The sequence below is a fragment of the Artemia sp. Qi Xiang Cuo genome, chromosome 4 (assembly GCF_049724085.1).
Source record: "Artemia sp. Qi Xiang Cuo chromosome 4, ASM4972408v1, whole genome shotgun sequence".
Taxonomy (NCBI): domain Eukaryota; kingdom Metazoa; phylum Arthropoda; class Branchiopoda; order Anostraca; family Artemiidae; genus Artemia; species Artemia sp. Qi Xiang Cuo.
In genome coordinates, this window is record NC_142797.1 from 77,346,073 (window position 1) to 77,366,975 (window position 20,903).

At 36.6% G+C, this 20,903-nt stretch overlaps 1 protein-coding gene across 1 annotated transcript in view; it reads right to left on the minus strand.

Moving 5' to 3' along the window:
• Positions 1-20,903, minus strand: part of LOC148953453 (cytochrome P450 3A8-like) — a 97,153-nt gene that overhangs the window by 64,884 nt on the left and 11,366 nt on the right. Inside the window, exon 2 of the mRNA XM_089088542.1 lies at positions 15,152-15,276. Coding sequence (XP_088944668.1) covers positions 15,152-15,276 — 125 coding nt within the window. The remainder of the gene's footprint in view (positions 1-15,151; positions 15,277-20,903) is intronic.

The window sequence follows — 20,903 nt, forward strand, 5'->3', positions numbered from 1 at the left end:
TAACCTCATTTCCTACCTTAACCGCAGCAGTGTTATTCTCGTACTTAGCACTAATTACTTTAATGTATTTATCCGGTATACCATACAAGGATAAAACCTTTACTAAAGCTCTTCTATCAACAGAATCGAACCCTTGCTCATAATCTATAAAACTGAGGACCAAAGTTGTTTGAAAACTCAGGCACTTCTCAGTTATTAACCTAAGAGTGAAAATTTGGTCGAAACATCCTCTACCTTTCCTAACACCGCACTGTTCTTCTCTTAAAGCTTTGTCTACGGCATCTCTCAATCTAAAAAGTGTCATATTACTAAGTAATTTACTACCTACAGAGACCAGACTAACCCCTCGGTAATAACCACACTCGCTTTTATAACCCTTCTTATAAAGTAGCTTAATTTAGGTTTTCCTAAAATCATTAGGTACTTCCCCTTTTTTTAAAATCATATTCATAATCTTCAGTAATATACTTGTAACCTCATAGCCTAACCATCATATTTAAGAAACTCATTTACTACCCAATCAGCACCTAGACCCTTATTATTTTTCAATCCTTTCAGTACTGTCGCTAAATTTTACTCACAAAACAAAATCTTACTTCACATACAAAGTATCACAAACTTTTACATTTTCCTCTATATCTATTCCTGCAACTCTATATTGGTTAAGCAAATTCTCAATATATTCGTCCCATTTCTCTTTAGTTTTTTCCTTATCGCTAATTGTGGCCCCATTCCTATGTTTAACTGGGCCAAGTCCGGATTGACTACTCTCTCTAAATTTATGAAGACGCCAGTGCAATATTTTACTATTATGCAGTCTAGTTACGTCTTCTAGATCATCGGCAATTTTATCCATGGTCTTTATTTCACACCTCTTTGGTTCATATTTTAATGCTTTCTCCACCTTCTTTACATTCCTTTTGTTTTCATATGATCTATTACTAAGGTAATTCTGGTACAAGTCCTTTCTCCTTTCTATCAAACATTAAGCCTTTTCTCTAATATTCTTAGCTGCAGTCTTAGCTTTCTTCCCTAAGACACTTTCAGCAACTTCACAAATTATTTTTCTAGAATTATTCCGACAATCTTCCCCATTGTCAAATTTTAAACTCTCAAGTTTAGTATTCAACTATTCCTGGAACAAGTGTCTCTCAAATTAATATCCTGGAATCTACCAACATCATAACTTCCCGGGAGGTAGTTACCCTTCCAATATTTAAGCTTTAAATTAACCCTTGACACTACTAGATGGTGATCTTTACTCTTAACATCAATAAAGGCACTCCTATATACCCTAGTATCTTGTATTGATCCTGCCAGTCTTCGGTTTACAATAATATAATCAATAAGGTTAGCTGTCTTACCATCACGTGAATACCATATTAACTTATGAGCCATTTTAGGACCAAACTCCATATTGGTTATACCTAGATTGTTATACCTACAAAAATGCAAAAGTTTGTATCCATTACTGTTTTCTTTTCCTACACCAAATTTACCTAGACAAGGATTCCATCTATCCCTATTTCTACCAACCTGGGCGTTAAAATCTCCCAGTAAAAACATCATATTTCTACTTGGAACACTGTCTATTTCTTCCTGTAACTGTAAGTAAAATTCATCTGAGTCACTAGTATCTCCGTCAGTCGGTTCATTAAATGAGCAATTGCACCTTCCCAGCCTAAACAAGACTTGGCAGCTTCCTTATTCATCATGAGCCCTACTCCTTGTCTATGTACCCCACCCTTCCTGCCTGAGTAAACAATTTCTACATCACCTAATTTCATACTTCCTACCCCTGGGATATGAGTTTCTGAAATTCCTAATAAATCCAGTTCGAATCGTCTGAATTAGTCAGTCAAAATGTCGATACGATAGTCACTGTTTAACGTCGTAAAGTCATCTCTAATATAAGATAAAAATGGAAAGCTAATCTCTAACCCCCAGAAAGTTAATGAGAGATGGGCGTCAAATTTCGAGAAAATATAGAATAGACCCCAGCCTGACGACCGAGAAATAGTACCTGACACACCGTTTTTACAAATTGACGCAAGTGCTGACCCTCCTCAAGCTAATGTTAAAGTTAATCATTAAATTAGGGTAGATATTGGTTTCACATTAGTTTTGCAAGCTAATGTTGAAGTGAATCAATAAATCTAGGCTAGATATTAGTTTTACATTAGTTTTGCAAGCTAATGTTGAAGTGAATCAATAAATCTAGGGTAGATATTGGTTTCACATTAGTTTTACAAGCTAATGTTAAAATTAATCAATAAATTAGGCTAGATATTGGTTTTATATTTGTTTTGCAAGCTAATGTTGAAGTGAATCAATAAATCTAGGCTAGATATTAGTTTTACATTAATTTTGCAAGCTAATGTTGAAATGAATCAATAAGTTAGGCTAGATATTAGTTTTACATTTGTTTTGCAAGCTAATGTTGAAGTGAATCAATAAATCTAGGCTAGATATTAGTTTTACAAGCTAATTTTGAAGCGAATCAATAAATTAGGCTAGATATTAGTTTTACAAAAGTTTTGCAAGCTAATGTTGAAGTGAATCCATAAATTAGGCTAGATATTAGTTTCATATTAGTTTTGCAAGTTAATTTTGAAGTGAATCAATAAATCTAGGGTAGATATTAGTTTTACATTAGTTTTGCGCGCTAATGTTGAAGTGAATCAATAAATTGGGCTAGATATAGGTTTTACATTAGTTTTGTAAGTTAAAGTTTAAGTAAATCAATAAATCTAGGCTAGATATTGGTTTCATATAAACTTTTCAAGTTAAATTTGAAGAGAATCAATAAATCTAGGCTAGATATTAGTTTTATATTAGTTTTGCAAGCTAATGTTGAAGTGAATCAATAGATTAGGCTAGAGATTAATTTTACATTAGTTTTGCAAGCTAATGTTGAAGTTAAATAATAAATTAGGCTAGATATTAGTTTCACATCAATTTAAATAACTACTATTGAAGAGAGTGAATAAACTAGGAAAGAAATTAGTTATACATTTGTTTTGATAGCTTATGATGAACTGAATAGATAAATTAGGCCATACATTTAATTTAAATTAGTTTTGCAAGCTAATGTTGAAGTGCATCAATAAATTAGGCTAGATATCAGTTTTACATTAGTTTTGCAAGCTAATGTTGAAGTTAATTAATAAATTTGGGCTAGACATTAATCTTACATTCCTTTTACAAGCTAATGTTGAAGTGAATCAAATAAATTTGGCTAGATATTAGTTGGCCTCCCTTAGTCAGTTCAGCGTATCCCCAGGTGGCAATTGGGGAATACCCTACAGATATGTAGGGTACCTCCACAGAAGGTACGGAACAAGGGGGGACCTTGTCCCTTGGGGTCCATAATAAAAACTGGGGCACCATCGCCCGGAGTCATAAATACAGGCGGAGGAGGAAGAAGGCCCCTCAAATATACATTCAAAAGGACCCACTGGTTTGTCCACAAGTCCCAGGAGTTACAAACCTTCTCCCAGTAATGGGTTAAATTGCATGGTGATGCAGAACACCATTGCGGGAGGATCCTCTATAGGAGGATAACTGCGACAGGGCGTAAGGTCCAGGTCTATGGAAAACGGCCTCTGCAAAGGGCTGCCTCAACCCTTTCAGGGTACTTGCAAGACTGGGGACATTGCGGTCAACTCTATTCCTACTTGACGAGTGGCAACCCTCGAGGAAATTATAGCCTAGTAAACGACACAGCATTCGCACGGGGTTCAGACTAATGGATAATTCTTCTGGGCTTGGTTTGTTTTAATGGGCGTTTTCGGGCTGAAAAACCTCTTCCTAGCTAATTTATCTATTATGGACTGCCTCCCCATAGTAGCATAATATTTGTAGGCATGAATATATAATGAGTCGGAGGTAATAGGCTTCAGATTGTCTGTGCAGGATTTCGACTCTTGTTGATACAAGAGCATCGCCAAGTGCTGAAAACCATGTTGTGACCAAGATAGGCCCAGGATTGCACAAAGCCCCCATTCATGGAGGTCCCAAGGACTTCTTGCTGTCCGGTTCTAGGCCGGCTTAATCACTTCAGTGTAGACTTGAGAAGATTTGTGATCCCCGTCCTGCACTGGTATCCAGGATCATTGCTTTTCCTGAGGCGAAAATAATTTCAATCATTTAATTGGAACTTGGAATGTTACGACGTAAAAAAATGACTATCGTCTTGACATTTTGACTGACGAATTCAGACGATTTGAACTGGATTTATTAGTAGTTTCAGAAACTCATATCCCAGGGGTAGGAAATATTAAATTAGGTGATATAGAATTTGTTTACTCAGGTAGGAAGGATGGGGACATAGATAGGGAGTAGGGCTCAAAATGAATAAGGAAGCTGCTAAATCTTAATTAGGCTGGGAGGGTATTAATAATAGAATACTAATTGCTCATTTTATGACTAAAAAGCTCAGAGTATCAGTTATAGTAGTATAAGCCCCTGTAGAACCGACTAACGGAAATACTAGTGAATCAGATGAATTTTACTTACAGTTACAGGAGCAAATAGACAGAGTCCCAGGTAGAAATATGATTTTTTTACTGGGAGGTTTTAACGCCCAGATTGGTAGAAATAGGGATAGATGGTTTCTTAGGATAGGTAAATTTGGTATAGGAAAAGAAAACAGTAATGGATACAGACTTTTGCAATTTTGTAGGTATAACAATCTAGTTATAACCATTACGGTGTTTGGTTATAAAAAGGCTCATAAGTTAACATGGTGTTCACATGATGGTAAGACAGCAAACCTTATTTATTATGGTATTGTAAACCGAAGACTGGCAGGATCAATACAAGATACTAGGGTATATAGGAGTGCCGTTATTAATGTTAAGAGTAAAGATCACCATCTAGTAGTGTCAAGGGTTAATGTAAAGCTGAAATACCGGAAGGATAACTACCTTCCGGGAAGTTATGATGTTGGTAGACTTCAGGATAAGAATTTGAGGGAAACTTTTCAGGAGCAGTTGAATACTAAACTTAAGAGTGTAAAATTTGATAATGTGGAAGATGGTTGGAATAGTTTTAGAAAAATAATTTGTGAAGTTGCTGAAGATGTCTTAGGGAAGAAAGCTAGAACTGCAGCTAAGAATATTAGTGAAAAAGCGTTATGTTTGTTAGAAAGGAGAAAGGACTTGTACAAGAATTACCTTATGAATTCTAGTTAGACTTTTAAAGAAGGGTTGGTGCCCTAATATGTGGCAATTGGAGAGGTATCAATCTAACGTCGGTTCGTAGAAAATTATTAGCCACAGCCATATTGCATCGCCTAAGAGCAGCCCGTGATTCGCGCCTTAGTGATGCCAGCAGTATGGATTCCAGCCTGGTAAATTCTGTTCCGATCTAATTTTCATCCTCAGACTAATGGTGGAGAACTCTAGAGAATGAAAAACAAAGCTCTACCCACTGTTCATCAATTTTGAAAAAGCGTTTGAATCTATTAACCAAGGTATTTTATGGAAGATTTTAAAGTAATATGGAGTATCTGAAAAACTAGTCAAAATTATAATAGCTCTTTACGAATGTAGCAAATTCTGTGTTAGAACCGAAAACAGGGAGACACGGTTCTTTGGGATAATGTCTGGTGTTAAACAGGGATGCGTTCCTTCTCCGTTTTCGTTTCTAATCATACTGGACTACGTTCTATGGCAATCATCAGGTTGTGGAATAAAGTTTAGCAGCAGACAGATCTCGGATCTCAACTTCGCAGATGACTTGGTTCTCCTAGAAGAAGTAAAACAACAACTGCAGCTGCTACTTGACACCATAATTGATAAGGCCGAGAAAGTAGGAATGACCGTAAACGTGGATAAGTCAAAGAGTATAGCCATATCTAACTCACCGCTGATACTGAGATGCAAGGATAAAGATATTCAAAAGGTTCAGGAATTCAAATACCTCGGGAGTTGTATTAAACATGATGGCGAAATCAAAAGTGCAATAAAAAGGACAATAGGACAAGCAACTTCAGCTTACAACAAACTAAAAGCAATTTGGCGTAGTAGTGAATACTCACTACGCTTAAAGCTACCTCTTCTAAACAGTAACGTGATGTCCATTCTCCTTTACGCTAGCGAGTGATGGAAACAAAATTTACAGCTGGAAAAGCGTGCCCAAGCGTTTGAGAATATGTGCCTTAGAAGAATCCTGAACATACCGTGTCAGGAGAATGTTACGAATATAGAAGTTCGTCAAAAAACTGGTCAGCCTCTTATTACCGATCTTCTGAAGCAAAAGAGATGGACCTACTTTGGTCATGTCATTCGAATACCTGGGGACCGACTTCCAAAAACCGTATAAGAGTGGTGCCCAGAGGGGAGGCGTAAAAGAGGTCGACCGAAATATACCTTGAGACAACAGTACGACCTCGACTTTAGGACAGCAGAACTATCACTTCGACCGCAATGAGACGACATCACTGCTACACCTCCACTCCGAGAAGTCTGGTGAGGATTTGTAGACGCCCTATGCGCCACACCTGGCCCTGGCGGAACTAAGGTCTAAGGTAAGAGGTATCGACCTAACCTCAAGTTATCTTATAAAGTGGAAATAGAACTACATGCTAAGAATCTCTTGAAGCAACAGTGAACTAACTCTATTTCGTGATGTTGGACAGACTGTCTTCAGTTTTGTCGGAAAGATATTTTCTTTTTCACAGCAAATCTTTGTTGCAAAATAATACAACTGTTCACGCATCAACTGTCTTGCAAAATAGTACACTATATCTTTATCATTCCAATTCGTTTTTTTTTTTTGCATATATATATGATCATAACAACATTATTTCTAGTGTAAATACTTTGAACCAATTTAAAAAAAATTGAAAAATTTTGAATATATAAAGCAAAAATTGAAATTTTTTGGATATGACTCTGTAGGTACAGCCCTTCCCTCCAGGAAAAACCAAGATTATTTCCAGTAAATGTAAAAAAATGTAAATCTTAAAAAATGTAACGAAATAAAAAAAAATATTCAAGCAAATTTGAAGTCATAATAATTAATTTTTATCATTTCTTAAGTGAGTTGGTTTCCTATAATCAGAGGGAGTATTTTTTATTCTTTTTTAAAGAGACTTGACTCCCTCCCCCATAATTTTTTCAGATACACAAAACGTAATAAAAATGCTTATAGTTAAACATTTGATGTGTTTTTTTTTAATTTTTCTTGCAATCCTTTCTCCCCAAAAATACCCATTCCCAATAAAAATCTTGGATATGGTCCTGTTCAGAATATATTAAATGAAAAAAAATTATCGGTTGGCAGCCTTAGGACTAATAATTGATGGTGGTAGATGCCAGGGATCACCAGCGACGATAAGCGAGTTTTGCACGCAGTTTAAAGAGATTGCATACCTTCTATATATTTCTTTAAATTAAATAAAAAAAGCAAGCTATTTTTTAACTGAAAGTAAGGAATGACATTAAAACTTAAAACGAACAGAAATTATTCAGTACTTGGAAGGGTCTGTCCCCTCCTCAACGCCTCGCTCTTTACGCTAAAGTTTGACTCTGTCTCACAACTCTATTTTTTAAGACGATAACAAAACTTTAGCGTAAAGAGCAAAGCACTGAAGAGGGGACAGCGTCAAATGTCATTTTTGAATTCTCGATCAGCATGCCTAAGACTCTAGGCAGGCATGCCTTTCCAAAAACTAACCTGACAAGTATGTGTCCAATAAGAGAGTAATGCATACTCCTGCCATTTACCCATGCCCCAGCCATTTAAACATTTGCCTCTCAATTACTAAGACTATCTGTTTTGGCTTTTCTCTGTCTACAATTAGCCTTATCTTGATACACCCTATACAACCTACTGCAAAATACTTGATAACTTCAATTCAAGTTATGAAGTTTTGATACCTATCAAATATGGAATAATTTCTGTTTGTATAATTCTGTATGTATAATTTCTGGTGGAAACAGAAGTTATTTCAATAATGGTTTTCAAAAATATGTACGTATTGAGTTTCAGATATCCAGATGTTTCCGCAATTTGTCCTGGGGAAAGGAATGTGAAAATACTCTTGAACAAATTTAACATGTGTCACCGGCTTGATGTTCTATCAGTATCAATTGAACTCAGTAATTAGTCATTCACCTTCAAAATTACACCAGCCAATACCAGTAAACAGCTTGATTCACTATTTCGCAGCAGCAGACCATAACCAGTATCTAAAGACTACGAGAATCTACCTTCAAAAAATGGACAAGCTATCGGTTTGTCACCCAGAAATTTACAGATCTTTTTGTGACGATGGCCTTTATGCGATATTAATTAAAAAAACTTTTTCCACACAATAAGTTTTTCAAAGAAAAGTAAAGAACTCCATTTAACAAAAAAAAGCAAAAATAAAATCAAATAATCTACCAAGCGTGAAACTACCACAAATCAGCATCGATAAATAAATGAAACCGAAAACGAACAGAAATTACAATAAATAACCGATTCAAACTCAAAACGAGCAGAAATTAACATAAGTTGGGCGCAAATCCCTAGACCCCCCCCCAAGGTCAGACAAAAATTTGCACTTTACTGAATAAAATATAAATGTTTTTACTAGTATAACTTTAATAAATCAAATGATTTTAACATTTAGATTACTAAATATCAGTATATGTATATCAAACTCAGGATGCACATTCATTTGTATTTTTTTAGTAAAGTGCCAATTTTGTTCTGGCCTTGGGAAGGCATAGGGGTTTTGCGCCTAACTTATGTTAATTTCTGCTCGTTTGGAGTTTGACTCGGTTATTTATTGTAATTTCTGTTCGTTTTGGGTTTCATTTATTTATTGATGCTGATTTGTGGTAGTTTCACGCTTGCTAGATTATTTGATTTTATTTTTTCTCATTTTCTGTTTAATGGAGTTCTTTACTTTTCTTTGAAACACTTATTTTGTAGAAAAAGTTTTTTTTAAATTAATTTCTGTTCGTTTTATATTGACATAGTCTTTTCAGGGAAAAAGAAAAAAACATTTTAAATCTTTTCGTTTTTTAAGACTTTATAGTTTGGCTTGCTATTTGTATGCTGTGGAAAAATTTTCAGCAATTTTTAACAACATACACCCTTTTAAAAATCTGGACACAAATAGTACTGTTTAATTTGGTTTCATACCTCCTCTAGTTGACCTGAAATGGAAAACTTGATACTATTCGCTAAAAAATCTGTTTACTTTCTTTGATAGCTTGGATACACTTACGCTATTTTGATTTGGTTAAATTTTAAGAGCAGAAGTAGGCTCGAAAGTTTGAACATAATACCCTCAGTCGTTCCTGGGATACTATTGAGATGCCTTATTGGGAATTAGCATTATCAATGTGCAGTTTGATTTAATCTTAAGGCAACATTTAGTTTTTAAACATAATGTTCAAATGGGAGAGTGGGCGTGGGTGGGTGGGAGTGAAAGGGGATTAGTTGCCCTCCAATCACTTTTGACTATTAAAAAGGTATCAGCCCTTTCTATTTTAAATTGAATGAGCCCCTTTCTAAGTTCCCACGACAAATCCTTCGATACGAAGTACCCTGGTCTAAACAACAACAACACAAAATAACACTAATCATTTTCGACTACTAAAAAGGACACTAGCCCTTTGAATTTCAAATCGAATGACTCCTTTTCTGAAGTTTCTACGACAACGCCTTCTATAAAAACCTTATATGCCCCCAAGTCATAACTTAAAACCCTTGCCCTGCGGGCTGTGGCGGAATATCCTCCTCAAAAATATATTTTCTATCTGAAAATCAACTACGCTGAACAAAATGGCTATCTCAAAATTTTTAATGGATGTGTTTGGGGGAATGAGGGATGTGGGGGGAGCTAGTTGCCCTCCAATAACTTTCGACTATTAAAAAAGGGAACTATCCCTTTGAATTTCCAATCGAATGAGCCTGTTTTGAAGTTTCTACGATAAAGCCTTCTATAAGAACCTTATATGCCCCCAGGGTATAACTTAAAACCTTTGCCCTAAGGGTTGCGGGGAGTGTCCTCCTCAAAAACATATTTTGTATCTGGAAATACACTAGTCTATGCTGAACAAAATGGCTATATCAAAATTTTGATTGGATGTGTTTGGGGGAATAATGGACGGGGGGGGATAGGTTCCCTCCAATCACTTTTAAATATTAAAAAGGGCACTAGCCCTTTGAATTTCCAATCGAATGAGCCTGTTTTGAAGTTTCTACGACAACGCCTTCTTTAAAAACCTTATATTCCCCCAGGGCATAACTTGAAACCCTTGCCCTGAGGTTTGTAGGGGAGTGTCCTCTTAAAAAACATATATTCTATCTGGAAATCAACTACTTTGAACAAAATGGCTATCTCATAATTTTGATTGGATGTGTTAGGAGGAATGATGGGTGTGGGGGGGGGGTAGTTGGCCTCCAATCACTTTCGACTATTAAAAAGGGCACTAGCCCTTTGAATTTCTCAAATGAGCCCCTTTTGAAGTTTCTACGACAACCCATTCTATAAAAACCTTATATACCCCAGAACATAACTTAAAACCCTTGCCCTGAGGGTTGTTGGGGAGTGTCCTCCTCAAGCACATATTTTCTACCTGGACATCAACTACGCTGAACAAAATGGCTATCTCAAAATTTTGATTGAATGTGTTTGGGAGAATGATGGGCGTGGGGGGGGGGAGGGGGATACTTGTCCTCCAACCACTGTCGACTATTAAAAAGGGCACTAGCCCTTTGAATTTCCAATCGAAAGAACCTATTTTGAAGATTCTACTACAACGCCTTCTATAAAAATCTTATATGCCCCCAGGGCATAACTTAAAACCCTTGCCCTGATGGTTATGGGGGAGTGTCCTTCTAAAAAGCATATTTTCTACGCTGAGCAAAATGGCTATCTTAAAATTTTGATTGGATGTGTTTGAGTGAATGATGGGGGTGTGGGGGGGGGGGCTAGTTGATTTGGAAATCAACTAGCCCACGCTGAACAAAATGGCTATCTCAAAATTCTGATTGGATGTGTTTGGGGGAATGATGGGCGTGGGGGGGGGGCTAGGTGCCGTCCAATCACTTTCGACTAATAGAAAGGGCACTAGCCCTTTGAATTTCTAATTGAATGAGCCTGTTTTGAACTTTCTACGACAACGCCTTCTATAAAAATCTTATATGCCCCCGGGGCATAACTTAAAACCTTTGCCCTGAGGTTTGTGGGGGAGAGTCCTCCTCAAAAACATATTTTCTATCTGGAAATCAACTACGCTGAACAAAATGGCTATCTCAAAATTTTGATTGGATGTGTTTGGCTGAATGATGGGCGTGCGGAGGGGGGGGGGGGGGTTAGTTACCCTCCAATCACTTTCAACTATTAAAAAGGGCACAAGCCCTTTGAATTTACAATCGAATGAGCCTTTTTTGAAGTTTCTATTACAATGCCTTCTATAGAAACCTTATATGCCCCCAGGGCATAACTTAAAACCCTTCCGCTGAGGGTTGCGGGGGAGTGTCCTCCTCAAAACATAATTTCTATCTAGAAATCAACTACGCTGAACAAAATGTGTATCTCACAGTTTTGATTGGATATTTTTGGTGGAATGATTGGCGTGGGGGGGGGGTATTTGCCCTCCAATCACTTTCTAAAATTAAAAAGGGCACTAACCCTTTGAATTTCCAATCGAATGAACCAATTCTGAAGTCTCTACGACGACCCATTCCATATGAAGTGCCCTACTGTAGAGGAAAAAAAAATAATAAATGATACATAGTGCCAACATCGTTCTATTATGCCCTCAGGGCATAACTTAAAACCCTTGCCCCGAGGGTAGTAGAGAAATGTCCTTCTCAAATAGAAATTTTCTATTTGGAAATAAACTACGCTCAACAAAAGTCTATATCAAAATTTCGATTGGATGTGTTTGGGGAAATGATGGGCGTGGGGGGGGGGGAATAGTTGGCCTGCAATCACTTTCAACTATTAAAAAGGGCACAAGCCCTCTGAATTTCCAATCGAATAAGCCTGTTTTGAAGTTTCTACGATAACGCCTTCTATAAAAACCTTATGTGTCCCCCAAGGCATAACTTAAAACCCTTGCTCTGAGGGTTGTGGGGGAGTTTCCTCCTCAAAAACATATTTTCTATCTGGAAATCAACTACGCTGAAACAATGGCTATCTCGCAATTTTGATTGGATATCTTTGGGGGAATGATAGTCGTGGGGGGGTAGTTGCCCTCCAATCGCTTTCGACTATTAAAAAGGGCACTAGAACTTTCGATTTTCAAACGAATGAGCCCCTTTTGAAGTCTCTATGACGACCCCTTCCATATGAAGTGCCCTGCTTTAAAGGAAAAAACAGTAAATGGTATATTGTGCCAACATTTTTCTTATATGCCCTCAGGGCATAACTTAATACCCTTGCCCTGAGGGTTTTAGGGGAGTGTCCTCCTAAAAAACATATATTTTATCTGGAAATCAACTACGCTGAACAAAATGGCCATCTCAAAATTTTGATTGGATGTGTTTGGAGGAATGATGGGCGTGGGGGAGGGCTTGTTGCCCTCCAATCACTTTTGACTATTAAAAAGGGCACTAGCCACTCCAATTTCCAATTGAATGAGCCCTTTTTGAATTTTCTACGACAACTCCTTCGAGACAAAGTGCCCGGCTGAAGAGGCTACTTTTTTTTATTAAATGGCTTTCTCGGAAGTTGTTTAATTTTATTTACGAGCTATTTAATTAGTAATTAATATACATAACTTACTAATTAACTGACGTAACGAACTTCTATATTCGTATTGTTTTATTACGTATATTGGAGGGTTCACCCCCTATTCAATATCTTGCTCTTTACGCTAAAGTTCGAATTTTTTTTCCAATTCTTTAAGAATGACCGCTTAATCAAAAAGGCCGTTAATTAGAATTAATAGCTGTTATGAAATGACTAAAGGAACTTTAGCGTAAAGAGCGAGGTATTGACTAGGGGGTGAACCCAGTCATACACGTAATGATTTCTGTTCGTTTTAAGTTTTGAAGTTGCTCCTTACTTTCAGTTGAAAAAAAATTAGTTGAAAGATCCTCCCACGTAACCCCCGAACCCCTACCTCCACTACCAGAGAAAATCCCTCATGAAAACGTCTGTATACTTCCCAATAACCAATACTGTATGTAAACATTGGGCAAAGTTCATAACTTGCAACCCTTCCCCTGGGGACTGTGGGGGATTAAATCATCCTCAAAGACATAGTTACTATATTTTCGACCATGCACAACAAAATGGCTATCTCAAACTTTTAATCGGGTGACTTTGGGAAAAATGAGCGTGGGAGGGGGCCTAGTGGCCGTCCATGTTTTGGTCACTTAAAAATGGCACTAAGACTTTTGATTTATGTTCAAATGAGCCTTCCTGCGACATTTTAGGACAGCTGGATCGATACGATAACCCTGGGGAAAAGAAACAAAAAACAAATAAACAAATAAACACGCATCCGTGATCTTTCATCTGACAAAAAAATACAAAATTCCACATTTTTGAAGAAAGAAGCTTGAAACCTCTTCAGTAGGCTTCTCTGATACGCTGAATCTGATGGTGTGATTTTTATTGAGGTTCTATGACTTTTCGGGGGTATTTCTCTCTTTTTCGAAAGTATGGTAAATTTTCTCATGCCCGTTACTTTTAATGGGTAAGAATAAACTTGTTGAAACTTATATTTTTGAAATCATGATAAAAATGTGATTCTTCTAATGTATCTATTGATATAAAAATACGGTTACTATTTTTAAAGTTTCGGTTACTATTGAGCCGGGTCACTCCTCACGTGCAGTTCGTTACCACGAACTGTTTAATGAAACACATTTTCTGCATAGTTTGGTAAGCATTAAACTATGCATCAAACATAGTTTTGGGCAAAGGGAATGCCTGTTTTTCGCATGGAAGAAAGGATAGGAAATATTTTCTTCTGTACACAAAACAATTATACGCTACAATTTTTTTCTTTGATAAGCCTGATCTCCGACAGCTCTTTGGCTAGCCATTGAAATAAAATAAATGTTTTTGCTCAGCAGGGCTTGTTGGGAAAAAGGTAGAGCATCGAGGCAATCAGTGGAACTAAAGAAGTTTGCAATAAAAAAAGTAAATAAGCAATATTAGTTGTTGTAACGTAGCTGAAGTTAATGCGGCTTTGCAGCCTAAAATTGGTTGGAATACGAAAATTTAATTGAGGACGGGATTGAGCCAAATCGAGTGATATGTAACTTCTTGTAGTATGGAAATAAGGTATATAACGTACACATGATGTAATTTTAATCACAAATATAATTATAACAACTTGAAACTTCAAAACTCTTTTGAAACTTTGGTTTTTCTTAAAACCCTGGGAGCGGAAAAACTCAAAGGTGATTGAGGATTTAGGTCTTGAGAGGTAAAAAAAGCCTGGGGGGGTAACTATCCCCTGTCCTGTAGTAATTTACATCCCTGTGATGACATCTTGTTTTAGATTTCCCTTTATTTGAGGGATTTACTGAGCCAAAATTCTAATCAGAACCAGGCCAAAATTGGAGTTAAGCCACTTCAAGAAAAAAAAATTAAAATAAAGTGTCTGGCGTGAATATGTTTAGCCTTACAGATCAAAAAAGTGTAAATCAGCTCGATTAAAACTTAATGCATGCTAGTACACGGACTTTTTATTAATTTTTCCCCCAGCTTTTTCTAAAATATTCTGAAAGCCTGAATCAGCTAGGCTTTGCATTTAAATATTATCGTACCCCTGAATTTGATGATATTCGAATTTTCTTTACAAAATGATCTTTCGGTTTTCTTATTGGTTCTACGACAAAATCCAAAATTAAGACCGTCAATTTTAGTCAATTGGTTCTCTGAGCCGCTATTTTGAAAATTACTTTTCTGGACATAGTTCAAGAAATCGAATTAATAATCGAAACTATTGGATTCGTTTTTCCGAGATTTTTGGCATTTTTCTGTGAAAACATTAAACATCCCCACTAAAACTAGACCAAAGTTAGAGTCAAGCAAATCCAAGCAAATATTTGAAAAAGGGTCTAATATAATTGTACATGGCCTTAGAAATCACCTTAAGTGTAATAAAGTTCGATTTAAACTTAACTGTACCAATAATTTACAAAATAAATGACAATTAGAATCAACATGACAATTTACCTCTAAAACTTCTCTCATCCTTTCGACACATTCTGCCATGTACTTTGATAGATGTTTCATTTTTGCAAGAGTGAATACAGGGGTTAAGATAGAGCGAACTTGTTTCCACTCTTCATCCTTTAATCCTGAAATTAGGAGACAATAATTTTATGCGCCTGAATTGCTCAGTAGCAAAAAACCTAAAAATACTTAAACCGCAACCAAAACTTTCTTTTCTTTCAAAATACGACTTATAGTTATACAATATGGTCGCTTTCAGATTATTTGAGCCAGTGGTAAAAAGAGGTCTATAAACTTCTATAGATCCAATCTTCCACCTTTTTCTGCATTTTCATCACTTTTCCATCAAAGAATGATTTCCTAGTTGTGACAAGCGTATCTCTCTCAGCTAAGACTGCCATTAACAGTGCAGTAAGGCTTTCTTTTTGCTGAAGGTTTCGTAGACCTGGCGTGTTCGGGTTGTGAAAAATGAAAAGGTAAATCATCAATTAGCTAGGGAACTGGACATCCGTGGTATTTTTAAGCTGAAAACACGGAGAAACAGAATGTTTACTTGTAAGAAATGGTGTGACTCGAGAACGTTTCTTTCTTTAAATTGGCTAAAATTTTTCATATACAAGCCAATCAAGTTGTGCGATAAATTTACTGGCTCAAAATTTGACTAAACGAGGTTTGACTTAAGAGGCTTCTACTATACATCCAATCTTTTGCCTCTTTCTGCATTTTCATCACTTTTCAATCAAAAAGTGATGTTAAAATACTTATTATAAAACAAGTATTCACCCCCCCACGGCTTAAAATTGAAAGTTGTGAAAGTAAATTATTCCTGGTTATCAGGTAATTCATGTTCTTATCTTTGAATCAGCCATAAGTGCTAAGGATATAGGCCGCTTCTCTATTTTTAACACACAAAAATGGCTTTTTATTTAGATTAATTAAAAAAACTTTCCGCCAAATTAGTCTTTCAAAGAGAAGTAAAGATCATTTTAAATTTGAGCTCAGTAGATACAATTACCTGTTAAAATTCAAACTCAAAACGACCAGAAATTTCTATTAAAGAATAAATGAAACCCAAAACGAATGGAAATTAAAATAAACAATCATAGCAAAAACATACAACAAGTAATAATATAAATGAATAAATAGATCTTAATGTGATTAATGCTTAAATTGAACATGAAAGTCAAGCTTAAAACGAAAAAAAAATGTTTTCCTATTGGAGTATAAATTAAACTTAAAACAAACGGAAATTAAATAGACAGTCAATACAATCAAGCTCACAATAAATGCTGACATAAATGCATAAATAAATCTTCAAGCGAGGGAAAATTAAAATGAATATGGAAATCAAGCTTGAAATGAACAAAAATAATTGCAAACAAGAATTAGAGTATTACTTCCTTCTCTCACCATAAAAGTCTAAAACATACTGCGTCATTGGCGCTTTACTGAAAACTATATGTGTCTTTAACAGTCTTGGAAAGTATAAACAACATGAAACTGAATATTTGATGTATAATGTTATTAATTGTTGAAAGATCCATCAGTTCAATAATTTATCTCACTGTAATTTTATTTTTATTTTCAATGCTGTAAGAACTGTAGAAGAAAATATTTAAAATATAATTCTTTTTCAGTTAAGCACCAATGACGCAGTAGGCTTTTGGTTTTTGTTTACAGTTAGGAAAGGAGGCAGTATCCAAAAACTTGTTTGTAGTGAAACTATATTCGTCTTCAACAACTCTAAAAACAGCTAATAAATGAAAATGAATATTTGATGCTTAATGATATTAATTGCTGAAAGCTCATCAGTTCAAAATGTTACTATAATTTTGATGTTGATTTTAAATATTAAGTACAAAAGAAATTATTTGTCATAAAATTGGTTTTCAGCAAAGCGCCAATAACGCAGTAGGTTTTAGACTTTTACAGTGAGACTTGACTTGACTTTATTTAACAAAAACATATACATAAATTTTATACAAAGGAGAAGAGAGGAATCTCGTAATGTCTCCTTTATCAAACAATAGGGGAAAAACAGGGTTTTTTTGCGAAAACAGGGTTTGGGGGAACTGGTTACCCTCCGATATCTTTTGACGCTTCAAAAGTGAACTAGAACTTTCAATTTCCAATCAAATGAGCCCTCTCTGAAGTTTATACGAGCATTCACTCCATTAGAAACAAACATATCCTCAGGGCATAATTTATAACCCTTGCCCCTGAAGACTGTGGGGGGAGTGTCCTGCTCAAACATATAATTTCCAAAACTTTCAACTACGTTGAACAAAATGGCTATATCAAAATTTTGGTAGGATGTGTTTGGGGAAATGGTGGGTGTGGAAGGGGTGTCAGTTGCCTTAGAAACACTTTCGAATATTAAAAAGGGAACTAGCCACTTAAATTTCCAATCGAATGAGCCCTTTCTGAAGTTTCTACGACAATGTTGTCTGTGCTCCCAGGGCATAACTTACAACCCTTGTCCTGAGGACTGTGGGGGATTTGTCACCCTCAAAGACCTAATTTCCAGAACTTAAAACTACGGTTAATAAAATAACTATCTCAAAATTTTGATTGGATGTGTTTGGGTAAAAGGTGGGCGTGAGAGGGGTGTGTGTTGCCCAACAATCACTTTCGGCTATTAAAAAGGGCACTAGCTCTTTGAATTTCCAATCATTGAGCCTTTTTTGATGTTTCTAAGACAACATCTTCTATAAAAACCTCTCATGCCCCCAGGACATAACTTAAAACGCTTGCCCTGAGAGTTGTGGGGGAGTGTACTTATCAAAAATATATTTTCTATGTGGAAATCAACTACGCTGAACAAAATGGCTGTCTCAAAATTTTGCTTGTATGTGTTTGGGGGAATGATTGGCGTGCGGGGGGGGGGGGCTAGTTGCCCTCCAATCACTTTCGACTATTAAAAAGGGCTAGCCCTTTGAATTTCCGATCGAATGAGTCTTTTTTGAAGTTTCTATGACAACGCCTTCTATAAAAACCTTATATGTCCCCAGGGCATAACTTAAAACCCTTGCCCTGAGGTTTATGGGGAAGTCTCCTCCTCAAAAACATATTTTCCATCTGGAAATCAACTACGCTGAACAAAATAGCTATCTTAAAATTTTGATTGGATTTGTTTGGGGGAATGATAGGCGTGGGTGTGGCAAGTTGCCCTTCCAATCACTTTCGACTATTAAAAGGGGCACTGGCCCTTCAAATTTCCAATCGAATGAGCCTTTTTTGAAGTTTCTACGACAACGCCTTCTATAGAAACCTTATATGCCCCCAGGGCATAACTTAAAACCCTTTCCCTGAGGGTTTTAGGGGAGTGTCCTCCTCAAAAACATATTTTCTATCTGGGAATCAACTACGTTGACACACAATGGTTACATAGAAATTTTGATTGGATGTGGTTGGGGGAATAATGGGCGTGGGGGGGGGGGGCTAGTTGCCCGACAATCACTTTCGGCTATTAAAAAGGGCACTAGAACTCTCGATTTCCAATCGAATGAGCCCCCTTTTTCTACGACGACCCCTTCCATATGAAGTGCCTCTGGGAAAAAAATATGATCAATAATAAAACATTGGAGCCGTATGGCCTTTACTATAGGCAACGCTATAGCCTTGCCTCTGAAATCGGTCCATATTACAAAAGGAAAAACTAATAGAGTTCTAAAATATAATTGCTAAAAAAATATATTGTGCTTTTAAAATGATTTTTCTGTGAGATATATTCTATTTAATTTTGACCTTTATTTTCACTGTTGGCCATTTTGCAACTAAAACGTTTCATATACTTTACTGTTCATATTCGCCTTGTTCCAAATGTTAAATAATGCCGTTTTTGATTTTGGCTCACCGTATATGAATAATTAAAACGAAATTTGCATATTAGTTTTACTTTTTTGGTTAAATGGCTTTCTCGAAAGTTGTTTAATTTTAATCACGAACGTTTTTATTAGTAATAAATATACGTAACCTACAAACTAACTTACGTAACGAACTTCTATATTCGTATATTTTGTTATGTATATTAGGGGGAAAAAACTATAGCGTTAAGAGCGATTTTATGTATATTAGGGGGAAAAACTATAGCGTAAGAGAGGGGGAGTCAATTTCAGAGGGAAAACCAAAAATACTCAGAATCGAAAATAAACAGGATCTATCTCATGGGCAAAGCTCATAGGTCCTTCGTTCCTCCATTTCTGAGGGGCAGGAGTGGGAGGGGTAAATTTTGGTGGTAAACCCAAAAATACTTAAAATCGAAAATAAACGGGCATCTGCCTCCAGGGGAAGGCTCAGAGGCCCTTCGTTCTCCCATTTCTGAGGGGCAGTAGAGGTGGGGAGTCAATTTTGGAGGGAAAACCAAAAATAATCAGAATCGAAAATAAATGAGATCTGCCTCAAAGAGAAGACTCAGAGGGCCTTCGTTCCCACATTTCTGACGGCAGGGGAGGGAGGGGGGGAGTAAGTTTCAGAGGGAAAACCAAAAATAATCAGAATTGAAAACAAACAGGATCTGTCTCATGGGCAAAGCTCAGAGGTCCTTCGATCCTCCATTTCTGAGGGGCAGGAGAGGGAGGGGGTCAATTTTGGAGGGAAAACCAAAAATACTCAGAATCGAAAATAAATGATATCTGCCTCATGGGGAAGACTCAGAGGCCCTTCGTTCCCACATTTCTGAGGGCAGGGGAGGGGGAGGTCAATTTTGGAGGGAAAACCAAAAATACTCAGAATCAAAGATAAACGAGATCAGCATCAAGGGGAAGGCTCAGAGGCCCTTCGTGCCCACATTTCTGAGGGCCGGGGAGGGGGGGGGGGAGTCAATTTCAGAGGGAAAACCAAAAATACTCAGAATCGAAAATAAACGGGATCTGTCTCATGGGCAAGGCTCAGAGGTCCTTCGTTCCCCCATTTCTGAGGGCAAGGGAGGGGAGGGGTCAATTTTGGAGGGAAAACCAAAAATACTCAGAATCGAAAATAAACGGGATCTGCATCAAGGGGAAGGCTCAGAAGCCCTTCGTTCCCACATTTCTGAGGGCAAGGGAGGGGGGGGTTAATTTTGGAGGGAAAACCAAAAATACTCAGAATCGAAAATAAACGGGATCTACCTCAAGGGGAAGGCCTGGGCTGATGTTTGCAAGTCGAAGAATTTGCCTTTGTTGGTTTGAATGTCTAAAGTGCCTGTCTTTCTCTGTTTACATGTCTGATTCTTTTTGTTTGCATGTCCGGGTTGGTGTTTGCAAGTTTAAGTTGGGTTTTCAGACCTACGTTTTTTAGATTTTCGTGGATGTTAGGTTCCTGGGATTTATTACTTGAGAATTTAACTTTAGTATTTCATGGTTTGACTTGCCTGAAATCATGAATTAGAATATTTAATTGGCTGTTTGGGGATTTTCAGACCTAGGTTTTTTAGGTTTTCGTGTGTATTTGACTCCTGGGGTTTATTGTTTGAGAAGTTAACTTTAGTATTTTGTGGTTTTACATGCCTGAAATCATGAATTAGAATAGTTAATTAGCTGTTTAGGGTTTTCAGACCTAGGTTTTTTAGATTTTCGTGTGTGTTTGACTCCTCGGGTTTATTATTTGAGAAGTTAACTTTAGTATTTTGTGGTTTTACGTGCCTGAATTTTTTTTTTGTTCGGCTTAGATGAAAGGTCCAATACCTCACTTAGACTAAGAGGTTACATTTTGATATTGTTTGACAATTCACTAAATTTTAAGGTTTTCTTTAGTTTCAAAATGTTTTTGTCAG